Here is a 14,179-nt window from a genome sequence, read left to right on the forward strand (position 1 = left end):
GCAAAATAAACTGTTCAGCCTCCTAGGAACATGCTGAGGTGTTGTAATGTTAGCTGTGATGTTAGCTAGTATAGCTGCTAATGACTGGGAAGGTGAGAGCACGAGGAAAGTGGGTGGTGTGAACTTTCAGCTAACTGCCAAAGTGTTACAGCCAGTGGGAGCAAAAGGGGGAATCTTGGCAGTAAGTAAGCAACTGCAACTAATATTCTACTGAAAACAGTAACTGAATGAATCTCAGATAGGGCAGAAATGTGTTAACCAGAAGCAGCAGGTGAAAATATCTTTGTTGGCTGTTTGTTGTTTTATGCAGTCAAGAAACACTAAATAAAGTTTGTCCTTGCTTTTTAAAGTCACCCTGTTTGACACACTGGCGACATTTTGTAGACTCCAGCATAACCCCCAAATACTTCTGGTCTGCTCTGCCAATGAGAAGCATGCACTCACGTGAAAGTTTTTATAGTGTGGTAAAGAAGAACTACAAACAAATCTTAAAAAATGAAGACATAAACAAAATAATTCCAGGCTTTACTTTTTGTCTATTTGCACAAGTATGTGTTTTTTGGCCCTTGCCCCTGCAGCAGCACTCTCCCCTTTCTTAAGATATTTTTGACACTTTTCTTCAGAGTTTGGTCATATTTCCTGTGCTCCTACTTGGCATCCCTGTCCCTCACATCATGTGCGTTATAATTCTCTTTGGCTCACCTCTGAACTTCTGAAGTGTTGTTTTCCTTCTTCTTCTTCTTCTTCTTCTTCTTATTCCCTGTACGTCCCTGACAGTTTCCCTCTCTAGTCTCAGCCAAGGTGCAAGCCATCCCCGTGCCAGGAAATGTGCTTGCTAGTTCATTGCAGCATGGGGTATATTTACTAGCAGGCAGCTTGGGAGCTGCTATAAAGATATTGCACATTCATTTGTTTGCATTGTGACTAACTTTTGGCTGGCTTCACACTCAGCTCCTACTCCCCCAATTCTTATAGGCCTAATTAGTGGGGGAAGCTGCATTTAGATTAAATATTTGCCCTCTCTGTGGAAATTTCAAAAATAAACCACTTTATTCATAATACACTCATCAAGTCAACAATATTGTGTGAGTGGAATGTAATGTATGTCCATACTTTAATCTTTACAAGGCCATCAGGGAAATGATGCAGATTTCAAGCTTTGATGTAGAATATTTGAATGATTTTCTGCACAACTTTATTAGGTACACCTGTTAAACTGCTCTTTATCACAAATATTTAATCAACCAATTACATGGCAGCACTTATGTAGACATGGTCAAACCGAGCATTAGAATAGATAAGAAGAAGTTGACTTGTTGGTCTGACTATTTCAAATCTACCGGATTTTGATTTCAGATAGTATGGTCAGACTTAAACAACATAAAAACATTGATCCATCCCGGTTATGTCAGTTCAGGCTGTAGTGGTGTAGGAGATATTCTCTTGGCATCCTATCATGTCAATATGAACCAAAATTGCTAAGTAAGGTTTCCAGTGCTTTGTTTATTCTAAGAATTAGGCATTTCTGAAAAACTGAGAAGAAGAAGAAAATTAAAAAAAACATATCATCAGCTAATTATTGTAGTAAATGACTTCAGCTTCGCCCAAAATTTTGATTTCTTGTTTCTCAAGGATTTCTGACAAGATTAACCAACCTTTCACATGTTACTAGCACGTCCTTCCTATCCCAGATAATATGCATTCAGAAATATATTTGAGCTAAAGAACGAAAACACCCATGAACATAATAAGTCAAGCTGTCTGCAGACATACTGTGGTTTTTAAAGGTTTATTCTGAAAGAAAGATGCTTCTCAAGATGATAATCAGTCATTCTTAGAAAGTATCTAAATACAGGCAACTGAGGTATTTCTGTCTTTCTACAAGTGGACTGAAAGTGAGAGAAAGAAAACCGAGTGACCAATAAAGACACAAAAACAGCTAGCACAAATAGCATTGAGAATATCTGTCTATATATATATAGATGTATATAGATATAGATATATATAGATATATATACATCTCTATATAGATATCGATACATATATCTCCCGCTCGCCCCTGCAGGCAGTCTAGCTTTCAAGCTGTAGTGCTCTACCAAAGGCCTGGGAGCTTGAATATATATATATATATATATATATATATATATATATATATATATATATATATATATATATATATATATATATATATATATATGTTTGGACATGGAAGGCGTATACAGTCTGTGGTCTACATGATCATGGACATCATTCATTGCACTAATTTCTAGCTTTTTCAACTTACAATTTAACATAAAAAAATAAAACCATATGAAATGGTTAATTAAATTCTACTGATTTAATACAATCACCTGTATTCAAAAAATGGATGCACTTATGATTTTTTTTTATGTTTCTGAAACTATATAAGAAGCTTAATCTTTTTGCTTTGTGCTTATAATCACCTTAAAACAAAAACAGAAAACATTGGCTCTATGGCACACTTTGTAAGATTAAGCCAAGATAAAAATGAGAAATCACTATGCTTCTTCTCAATAGTTAAACATTTTATGAACACACTTATTCAGTGTCTTATCAAAAGTTTGGAAGATTAATAATACACTCACATGAGTTTGTTAAAAATCAGATTCTTTTTTGACTTTGGCTTTTCGTACTGATAAAAACATGAAACGCAATGTGGCAATTACTGAAATCAAGCCGGGGTTATTATATAAACTGGACAGACCACGGACAGCTCTTTGCACTCGTTATGCTAAGTTAAGTCATATGGCAGCTGGCTAAAACACTGAGACGTGAGAGTGGTGTTGATTTTCTCATCCAATTCTTAATGAGAAAGCAAACGAGCATGAGAAAAAGCCGAACTACTTGTTTAATAATACATTTTCTTATCCTTTGTTCTTCCACAAATGCACATACACACTCACACAGAGTAGCACAACTGTAAGGCATACCAATCTGCTTGACAAACAGCAGGCAGTTATAACAAATGACGTACAAAGACTGGAAAATACACAGAGACATTCATTCACACGGAAACACTCAGGAGTCTCGAAGAACGAAAAGGGTTTGGTGTCTGTCGATTGTCGTCTTTATGACTTATGACCAGGTGTCATCTTAAAGGCAAAAACTTCATTTTGGTTTATAATCCACGTTCTGCTAATGAAGAGCAGCCACCTGCCAACTGCGGTAAAGATGTTAGCATTGATTATAGAACAGCACTGTGTAATATGTGATCGCGATTAAATACTCGCTGCTCTATATAATAAAATGACTTTTGATTTTCTATAATAATTTATCTAATCTAGTTTTATGGATGACCAAAGATTAGACTATGAGTACACTGAAGAGTGGATCAGCATGTTGATGAAGGCTGAAACCAGCTGAGGTTTTATGAGAGTACAGCTCAGTCCCACATACAATAGAGTGGTTCAGCCCTGTTACATGTATATGAGTGTGAGTGGGTGTCTGGTGTATTCATATGCCAGTGGGCTGAGCACATTTGTCTGTCTGCTGCTCTTCTGCCAAATATTTTTGCAGTATTTAGACTGAAACACACTCACATGTGCACTCACAAATACACATTGGACTCATAAATGAGAAGCAAAACAAGAAAGATTGAGAGAAAAATAAAAACAAAAACACAAAAGTGATTGTATCCAGTGAGTAGGAGAATAATTGGGCTGAATGAATGAACTACAGTGTCAGAGTTGGAGAGACAGTGCTCAGTCCATCCATCTACGAGGGTACAGTGTGCTGCCGTCCTTGGATGAAGTGCATACTGCAGTGTCAGTCCACCAGCCATGGTCCATCCAGTCAAAAGCTAAGGGAAGCTTCCATTTTAATGCAGCCCCCGGTGAGTTCTTCAAAAATCAGAGGGTAGAGGTACTGTAGGGGAATGGGGAGGACCCATCCCAGAGGTATGTGAATCACCACACACGGCAGATGTTGTCAGGAACCATGTAGCTGCTTTTGTTGCAGTTGAATGCTTTGGCAAATTCTGGGAAATTCTGAAGGGAGCCTAGTACCCTGTGAACGTAGAGAGGAGATTGATGGTTGGAGCTGAAGTTGTTATATTAGACGGGGACTTGAAAGTGAAATTAACATGACATATCATTTTGTCTAGGTTTTAAAATGTTAGCTACCATTGTAATTTGTTTTCTGCCCTTTGCCGGCAGCACATAGCTGATTGATGTAGAGAAAATACTCTTGGTTTGAGTTTACCTGAATTTCCCTGGACTGTGTACGTCAACTTTAATGGAATTAACAGCTTGCTCTGGTCGATGTGTTCCACACCACACCTGTAAAAAGACAGTGATTAGGATGCACTGAATTGCACCAAGAAATCTGAAATCTGCACATCTATCCATTGCTTAACCCAGTCATCCATCCATCCATCCATCACTCAATCAATCCACCAATCCATCCATCCATCCATCCATCACGAAGCATGCACATTTTGCAGGATATTTTTCTACTGTTGCCTACAGTCCTAGGAAAGATCAGAACTACAATGCATGTGTAAAAAATGGCTTATTATTCAACAAACAACTGCTGCATCAGACAGTAAGGCTATTACCTGAGCAAAGTTTAGGAAGAAGAGTTGATCATGGGAAAGGTCAATTCCAGGCAGAGGTGGTTCCTCTCCATGCTGCTTTACGTAGTTCTTGTAGGCCTAAATCAGTGACACAATCTTACCCAGCAGTCATGTTGAATACATCCAAAAATCACACTGATTATGAAATCATAACTTATGTCACCATGTTTGCAGACAGAAAAATAAATGCATATGGATTCATCCTGTCTCCCTGAGATCTACGTATTAATTAGAAAAATAATCTAGACTTTGCGCTGAAAGAGAAAAAAAAAAGAAAAAGTGTACCGTGTATGTACTTTGTTAGACATGTATAATTTATGTGAAAATACTATACCTGCTCTTTCATGTTGCATTCAAGTCTTTGAATGTCTTTTCTGTGCTTTGCCAAGCTAAAACTGATACATCCAGCAGCGACATTATGTCCTTTATTGCTGTGTTTACAATAGCTAATGAGCCAGCCTGTGACCTAACAAAATAACTAGTCTATTAATGTTAGAAAGCAGATGACAATAGCAAGCTGCAGACTGAATCACCTCCTCTCTTATCTGTAAACTGGGCCTCTTAAACTGACTTTCTCTCTCTCTCTTTTTTTTTTCCAGGCTCATTACCTGATACGCCTGTCGTATCCCTCCATTGTCAGCAATGTTTTCTCCGAGGGTGTTGTTACCATTTAACTGGAGAGGCGATATAGGGACATAGAACACAAAGATTGACAGGGAAAAAGGACAGAAGGAGGCTGTAATTTTTCCTCTGTATTTCAGCAAATCGTACATATAACTTTTGGGATATAGGAAATCATTTCACAAGGGATAAAAGAAGCATTGTTCAAAAGAAAAGGACACAGAAGGTGAGACAAAGAGAAGGAGAGGAAGAGCCATTGATATGTCAACACAAAATATTAAGGGCACCTGGAGCAGAGAAGGTATGAGGCAGCAAAATGTGTGGAAAGACAGAAAAATGACCAACAGATAAGCTGGCAAAGGTAACAGGAAAGCAAATAAATGAGATAAAATAAAGTTCATGATAATATTGGGGGAAAATATGGGAGGAAATTTGATAAGAGAAAGAAGAAGGATGGATATAGTTCAGATGAACGTACATGTAGTCCACTAGCGAGATCCCAAGAGAAGTTTCCGTACTGATCAACGATGCACTTCGACAGTTCGAGGAACCTCTGTGTTGAGTCTGGTGTCCACCAGTCCTTCAGGTCGCCATCCTTATCATAGTTACGGCCTAAAGAATGAATGGGACGTGGACAGGTTGAACTTGATGAACAAGAAAACAAGAATATCAACAGCACTCAAATGCTGCATATATTCTATGTTAGTTGCATATTTCAATTACATTTATGTGTTTGTGAACAATAGATGTCAGTATAAATAAATCCTCTCATCTCTGAAGCAGAACCAAGTTGGAAAAAAAGTTCTGAGATCCTAAATGGTGTTACAAAACATGTTTTTCTGGTACCAGTTACAAGGGGAAATCTATTACATATATATATATAACTTATTTTTCCAAAGATCAATGCAGTCTGCCAGAACTGCCCCAGGGAGGAACAAAGAGTAACAATGCGGAAAATCATACCATTGTCATCAAAGCCATGTGTGATCTCATGACCGATTACCATGCCGATGCCGCCATAGTTGAGAGACTTAGCCTGGCCTTTGCTGAAAAAAGGAGGCTGAAGGATTCCAGCAGGAAACACTGACACCAAGAAAAGTAAAATAAATAAATCAGCAAATACATAAAATATGTATTGTTTTAGTCTTTTGCAGTTTAATCTTTGCATATATGTGAAATACCTATTTGATTTTTGCTGGATGAGTAGAAGGCATTGACAACAGCAGCTCCAGTTACCCACCTGGAGAAAGACGTTGGAATTAACTTACAGTGAAGAGCACTACTGCTACAGTAAAGAGCACTAGACTACTGTGAAATGCATGTTTGATGAAATATATCAAAATTAACCTGCAGTTATTAATAGCTGGGCTAATGTTAGCCTCCCAGCCGAGGAAAGCTGAACTCTATACGTGGGTAGGAGTATGTGTGGGAGAATGATCAGTGCACTGTGCTAAATGTGAGATACTGGGGTACACCAAAAGTGGCAAAAAGAGAAAAAAACTGATTTATTACTGCTAATTTAAATGGTAATAATTGCAGTTTAATATACATCTGGAATAAGCCAGTTTATTCTACCCCTCAATGGAAAGCTTACTCTTCTTTGTTGACTTTTACTCTGAGTTTCCGCAGGCGTTTCTTCTGCACATACTCCAGGTTCTGTAGGATGTTTTCAAAGTACTCCTCTGCACTGTAGCTCAGCTAACACCAACACACAGAAAAACAGGAGGATTAGCCGAGATGAGAGCTATCAACACTTGGCCATATATTCTCCAGCAAAACTCATAAAAGCCAGGAATTCACAGAGATTTTTCACAGAACCGATATGCGGCTACAATAAAGGCGCTCTGTATTCTGCTGAAATGATTCCACGAAAGAAGGAAAACATTCTCAGTTGCATATTTTCAGATACTTACATCTTTGTACTCATTGTTAAGATATTCGTCATCCATGATGTTGTCTGAATAGCCGATCCGTTCCCGAATAGCTCGGGCCTGCACAAGAATAGGTTGAGAAAATTGAACAAACATTTTTAGCCATCAACTATCCCGAAATTCAGAATGGACTATACGTATAACAACCATTAACTGTTATAGCTAAAAGTATAAGCAATACCTTCTCCTCAGCTGCTTTCTTGGTCTCTGCATCCATCCATGTCAGGTCATCAAGGTTACTAATGAACACTTCCCGAATGCCTTTAATCATCTCTTCCATCTAAGCCAAACCACACAAACACAAACAAAGAGTGAAAACCTCATCATATCAGTCAGAACAGATTTACTGCAGAAGGAGACTATCATCAAAATCTGAAGTTATGCCAAGCAATCTTGCAACATACTGGGCAACAAATTCATAAAAATGCACTTCCCTGAATTAAGCCTCATTATTACATAGTCACATATGAATGCAGAACAACTCCAGGTTACACTCTGTGTAGGAGTCTGCTGACCTTGGCAGACATTTTCAGAAGTGTGATATTAGTTTAACATGACATATTTCTTTCTATCAAGTGTTAAAATTGGCTGAGGTCACAACAATAATCAGATATGCTTCATTGGTGACTAAAAACAACTACAACTACTAAAAGAAAATTATTATTAAATAGATATTTCTTTGTACATATAAAAGTCTCATCTTGTATTAAAATTCTCTACAGTAGATGTCTTCACTCCTTGACTGCATGGTTACAAATACATTATTGATCATGCTACTGCCCTACATATTTTAAAAATCTACATTCGCTTATAGATGCATTCAGCATTTTAGGGTTTCATTTCTGGTTACTCGAATGATCCTGAGCTTTATGAATTTAAATTATAGAAGAGATATTGCAGCATAACGGCAATCCATGCGATAGGCAGGCCAGTTATATTATTTTTATTTAACACATGAACGAGTGCAAGTGAAAAGATGCTTCAGAGCAATAGTAGCTTCAGATAATGAGATTTTCTTATGCAAATTCAAAAATCATCAGTCATCACATCAAAAGCTCACTTTTCAGTGAAACCTGTGGTGCGTGTTTCTATAATGTATTTGCCCTGAGCTATATGTTTTCACGATCTGACTGACGGCACCAGTGCAAACCATGCCTGTACTTTGGCCATCAGACTTAAAAAGGCAAAGGTTTTTGGCCACAAGCACAACAAATACACAACTGGGACAATTCAAATGAAAGTGAAATAAATCGCCACCAAATAACAAATACAAAGAGAACAGAAACAGGAAATTTAAAAAAAATAACTTCAGAGACATCAAAGGTCACCCTTCAAGAGTCCTCTAACCACAGATTTGTTTTGAGGCCACAGTAGGCAGACAAAAGGCACACCAGCTTCTCATCACATTAGCAGACCCCTAGCTAACATAATGCGTGACGACTTGGAGAGCACACTGTGGTTGCTGACAAACCAGCAGCGATTATACTTAAGAGGCTTTTCTAAAAACCTTTTAACATACTTGTGATAGTGTTATGTGCATGGATACGCTGTTGTCCAGTTGTTGTTGTTTTTCTTTTAGTCAAAGTTTTAGTATGATTATGCTTCTTTGTCACACAGTGCTGCAAATTAGGTGCATTATCTACCCAAAGCTAGCAAAGTGCTCAAAAATAGATATTTTTCATTCACCATGATTTAGTCCACATGGACTGAGTTTGGAAAAGTAGACAGTTGGACCCAAAGTTACCTTATCGTATTAAAAAGAGGGATGCTTAGAAATGTAACGTTTTAGCAACAATCTAATGAAAAATACTTTAATTCAACTTATCAGAGTTACATATTTACCATCTACATGAACTATTTTGAATTACTTTATATACCATATATACTTACTGGTCAATTTATTAGGTACACCTTTCAAGTACCAGTTTGGACCCTCTTTTGTTTTCAGAACTGTCCTAAATCATTGTTGCACAGATTCAACAAAGTGCTGGAAACATTCCTCTTATTTGATTTGTGAGTGTTTGTGTTGTTTTGTCATGGTCCTGGGCCATGTTGGCCCAGTATTCTTAGTTTCCGTGTGTTTTGTATTTTGTTCTTTATTTATGCCGTGGTTCCTAGGTTCTGTTAAGATGTTGCTTATTTGATTACCCTCTGTGTATCTGTGAGCCCTCGTTTCCCCTCCTTGTGTTTTATTCCATCTTTTCCCCAGCCTGTTATGTCTGTGCTCTCCCCGTGCTCTCTCTCCTCTTGTCTGAACCTCTGTGTACTTCCTGTTTTACTTTGACAGTCTCCCGTCAGTGTTGCGTTTACTCCTGCCGTGTCTTGTTATGATTATCAGTTTCACCTGTGTTCCCCGTGCGCTCCCACTTCCCTTATTAACCCTCTGTGTATTTATGTCTGCGTCTCCCTCAGTTCTGTGTCGCGTTCTCCCTCATTCATGGCTGTGTGTTTCTCCGTGCAATATGTTATAGTTTCCAGTTTAGTTTGTATGGTTTTTCTGTCCAGCAATAAAGCTGTGTTTTGAGTTCAATCCTGCCTCCGTGAGCTTGCGTTTGGGTCCTCATCCTGCCTGCACACAGCCGCAACCATGACATGTTTAGCCGAAATATATTTCTGAATGCATATTATATATAAGACAAAGACTTGCTAATTACATCTGAAAGGTTGGTTAAATTAAATTATTCATTGCAATAATAACTTTTGTTAGGGTTTTTCCTTTTATTTATTTATTTATTTATTTTTTGAGAAGTCATATATACACTCACTGGCCGCTTTATTAGGTATATTTTTCTAGTACCATGCCTTAATTTTTAGATTAATCAAGATGCTGGAAAAACTCCTGAGAGATTTTGGGCTATACTGACATGATAGCATCAGCTGCTGCAGATTTGTTTCTGCATATATCCCGTTCAACCCTGTCCCAAGGGTGGTCTATTATTGTATTGACATCTGGTGATGTTATGTTCAATAAACCAGCTTTATCATACAGTGTGTTATTCTGTTGGAACACAAAAAACATCAGAAGATAGATAGACTATACACATAGACTATGGTGTTTAAATGACACTTAATTTAAAACCCCAAAGTCTATCATTAAATTTCCCCCACACCATTACACCACTAGCAGCTTGTGCTATTGATTCATGGCAAGGTGGAACCATGCTTTCAAACTGAGATTTATTAGACCAGGTACCATGTTTCCAATCATTTATTGTCTAGTTTTGATGAGCTGATGCAAGTTACAGCCTCAGTTTCCTGTTCTTAGTTTACAGGAGTGGCAGCGATTGTGGTCTTCTACTGCTGTAGCCCATCTGCTTCAAGATTTGAGGTGTTGTGACCTCTGAGATGCTCTTCTGCATACTTTGGTTTATAAAGTGGCAGATGAGTATATATTGTATCGATGGTATACTAATAGCAGCAGTATAAAACAACAATTTACCTAAAGTACGCACTGAAAGGAAAGAAGAACATATCAAAAAGATACTGTATCTGTGTCACTTAAAGAAAGTGTGGCAGCTGCAGGTCAGTTAGTCACAATGAAATGTGTGTACTGTGTGCATCAGAGGATGTACTGCCATACACAGATACTGTAAAATTCTTGATGATATGACAGAAATGTACAATAATGTATTTCTATTTGTGAAAGTTGTACATGGTCGCAAATAAAAATTGATTCACATGCACAATGTCAGATGCCACAGCTCACACATACACATGCATAGGCAGTTTGAATTTACAGTGTGGGTGGTGTGATCATGATAACAAGGACACCTTGTTCAGCTGCTTTGAGTGGAGGCAAGCAAAAACTACAGTATTCTGATAGACAAGACACAAATGTGACAAAAACACAAGTGGGTGTCAAAATACTCTCCATCAGATGTGCCTGAAACACATGTTTTTTGTTGTATGTATGACTAACTGAATACATAAACGTCCACACTCCTCTTGTAATGCCTTGCAGAGGCATTTTTAGATTATCAGTTTCAGCTTTCAATAAACAAGGTGCGGAATTCCATTACAGAGATTGTATCTTGTCTAATGAAGGATATTTCCAAGAGCTCTTTATCTTTGATTGAGTCTAATGTGTTTTAACAATACAAAGCCTAATGCACCTTCTACTGACCAGTTCTTTACTCTTTTCAGAGAATGCCTCCTGCACATAAAGTCGTCCCACAGCATTTTCCAGGTTGTTGTTGACGTACAGAGCACACTGTCGCCACACTGCTGCCTCTGACGTCGTACCAGACAGAGCCTGCAGGGAAAGTAACAAGGCACAGATCAATTAAAGATGAAGGATAAACTGGTCAGCATATTGTTTAAAGAGGCTCATGGCAATAGGAAATGGGGCAGTGGGGAAATGATTAGATTACAAAAAGGATTACCAAGATTTTTAATGCATGACGGAAGAATATGAATGAAGCAACGTGTTGAAATCGACTGTTTATTAGAGCCTGACTGATACTGCAGTTTTAGCATCAATTAAATAGGTGTGTGGGTGGTGGTTGGGTTTGATTCCCATCCCCCACTTTTTTTTAAAGAATTTTTCAAAATGAAAACTCTTAACCCCCCCCCCCCCAAAAAAAAAATCATTTAAAATATAAAATCTTCTAATTTCTAAAAATGTGCCTATTTTGCATGTTGCATGGACAAATCTCAAACATCTTCTAACCTTAGATGGTTTTCCAGTAACCTTGTCAGTGTTAGAAGATAAATTGTATCAGCTTAAGGTAACTGATATTGCTTTATGAAAGTAGCAAAAAAGTGCAGTAAATAACCATTTGGAAGCAGCCTTATGTGCTAATGTAACTGTGGTTTAGATAGTTAGCACTAATTGCCAAGTGTTAACATGCTCACATATTCCAGCAAGGTGGAGACAGTGGTAAACAAACCTGCAAATGATCAGCATGTTGGCATCTTAAGCATGATCCCATGCTAACTTTAGCATTTAATTCAAAGCATAGGTATTGTCATTTAGCCCCATACCAGCAGGAATATTACTGCAAACATTTTTTAACTGCTTTGCACCCTGTGTTGTTTGCATTTTCTTTTAATAACTTAGGTAAGCAGCAGTGTCTGCAAACAGGACCTTCCATGGACTATAACAGCATCAAGGTCCTGTGCGTGTACCTTGCGGAAGGCTTTCCTGGTGTCTCTGTAAGCTCTGCTAAGACCCACTACCATGTTCATAGCAAAACGCCACACCATGTAGTTCTGCAGATCCCTGTGAGTAGACAGAAACATGTTGAGAAAAAAGCAATCATACTCACACAAAGCTATCAATACTGTGCACTCCCTCCCCCACAAGCTTAGAGACAAAAACAGGCTTTTATACTCCATCACAGATACAGACTTAAATGAACACACCTACCTCTTGGTGTATTTGGCCAAGATCAGGTTGAGCCTTCTGTAATAGTTGGGCGAGTAGTTTATGACCTTTTCTGTGTCAGGGACGCTGATGTTGACTGTATTCATTATTTTAGCTGTGAAGTAACTCCAGTCAAATAGCTTCAAAAGGAGTTTTTAAAAAAAAAAAAAAAATCCCCACAGAGATAAAGAGGAGAAGAAGATAAAGATGAGAAAGAAGTATCTATGTGAAATGAAAACAGCAAACTGTGGTACATAAAGAATTTTTTTTTTTACCTGTGATTCAACCTCAAGGGTGAAGTTGGCGTTCAGGTCCCCCAGTTCCATCTTGTTGTAAAGCAACACCGGGTTGTTACGATCCTCTGGGGTATCAGTAGCCTTGGAAAGAGCAAGACAGAGGGGCTAAAAATCAAGAATGCTGTCACAACCCTCCTGTTTCCTGACACATGCGTACAGTTGCAGTGCAGGTCCAGCAGCATCAAACGTATTTGGCGTCCCAGGAGGCTTTGGCTCTGTAAATGTCAGAGCGCGAATGGTATGACTGCCTTGTAAAAGCCAGCAGCTGAGTGGAGGAGAAGTGAAGCATGGCAGAGAGCAGAGCAGAACAGACTAGGATGACAAACACAGAGTGTGGAAAACTGTTGATGAAAAGTCACGGTGTTGGGATCAGGCTGGTTAACAGCTTGTTTTAGACATCAGCTGCTACAGACTGGAACCACAGACACACACACAGAGGAGGGAGGTTTGGTCTACAAATGGATGACAGGGGGGTCATCCTGCTAACAGAAACCTTTTGTGTTAAGTTAGATGAAAAAAAAAAACAGAACTAGAATACAGAAGGAAGAAGGAACCTTTGAACCATCATCTTTCCAGTCTGTCAAGAAGTACCAGCTTAGACAGAAAGATAAAGCTACTGAACCTGCACAAAGTCTTTGCCCTGCTAAAGTTTTTGCCTGCATTTTAACTCACATCAGTTGTAGGTTGCCTCTATATACTGAAATGATCACGGTAATTATGTCACCACAGCCTGCAGCTCTACATTTAACTGCAGGTCAGTGAGCTCTATCAGGTATGATTCAGAAAATCTTGGATTTCACAAGGAGGCAACTCACTGAATCTCCTCAAAAATGTGCAAGTGTTTTTCATTATGTTGACTTGCTTATTAAGGTATCTGCTATTTTACTGCTTTATTACTGACAGTTTACTCCAAGTTACCATTCCAGGCTATGGTTAACTTTCTTCTGTAATATTTTAGTTGACTGTACTATTCAGTCTCAATGGCTGTCACCTCATTCACTAGCCTCAAAATTGAGATTAGTTTAGCTTAATACCAGCCTGCTTTGCATCACTAACAGTAGTTTTAAATCAATGACATCCCAATGTCTCTCTTTCCATTACCTGAAAAATATTCTCTTTCAGCTAACAAGAAGAAAATGTCACTCCCTTATCTGCACATAGGTCAAGGAGAACGGGAATGAAGAAGCTCAGAAAAAAAGGTGTATTTCATATTTTATAAAATGATATGTGTTTAACTACACGTCTTCTGTTGCTTATCATTGGAAAAGGGTAAAATGTGATAAAGAGGTTTATTTTTGATTGTGGTGTAGTTCAGTTTGCCACATAATCTTGCTAGCTGTTTCATTATGGACAGCTCTCAACCACCAGGAAG

General features: G+C 38.2%; 1 protein-coding gene across 5 annotated transcripts in view; it reads right to left on the reverse strand.

Moving 5' to 3' along the window:
* Positions 1-2,389: 2,389 nt before the first annotated feature.
* The window catches only part of LOC120719691 (neprilysin-like), a 32,966-nt gene continuing 21,176 nt past the window's right edge, over positions 2,390-14,179 (reverse strand). For all 5 annotated transcript variants that reach the window (XM_040009101.1, XM_040009103.1, XM_040009104.1 and 2 more), the window contains 14 exons: positions 12,787-12,888; positions 12,515-12,651; positions 12,274-12,367; positions 11,270-11,398; positions 7,328-7,426; positions 7,129-7,206; positions 6,810-6,913; positions 6,397-6,455; positions 6,179-6,298; positions 5,694-5,827; positions 5,203-5,268; positions 4,577-4,672; positions 4,222-4,298; positions 2,390-4,026 (listed from right to left, as the gene is read on the reverse strand). In XM_040009101.1, the coding sequence (XP_039865035.1) occupies positions 3,927-4,026; positions 4,222-4,298; positions 4,577-4,672; positions 5,203-5,268; positions 5,694-5,827; positions 6,179-6,298; positions 6,397-6,455; positions 6,810-6,913; positions 7,129-7,206; positions 7,328-7,426; positions 11,270-11,398; positions 12,274-12,367; positions 12,515-12,651; positions 12,787-12,888 (1,395 nt within the window). In that variant the 3' untranslated portion in view covers positions 2,390-3,926. The remainder of the gene's footprint in view (positions 4,027-4,221; positions 4,299-4,576; positions 4,673-5,202; positions 5,269-5,693; positions 5,828-6,178; positions 6,299-6,396; positions 6,456-6,809; positions 6,914-7,128; positions 7,207-7,327; positions 7,427-11,269; positions 11,399-12,273; positions 12,368-12,514; positions 12,652-12,786; positions 12,889-14,179) is intronic.

The sequence above is a fragment of the Simochromis diagramma genome, unplaced genomic scaffold, assembly GCF_900408965.1.
Source record: "Simochromis diagramma unplaced genomic scaffold, fSimDia1.1 OVJJ01000344.1, whole genome shotgun sequence".
In the NCBI taxonomy this organism is placed as follows: Eukaryota; Metazoa; Chordata; class Actinopteri; order Cichliformes; family Cichlidae; genus Simochromis; species Simochromis diagramma.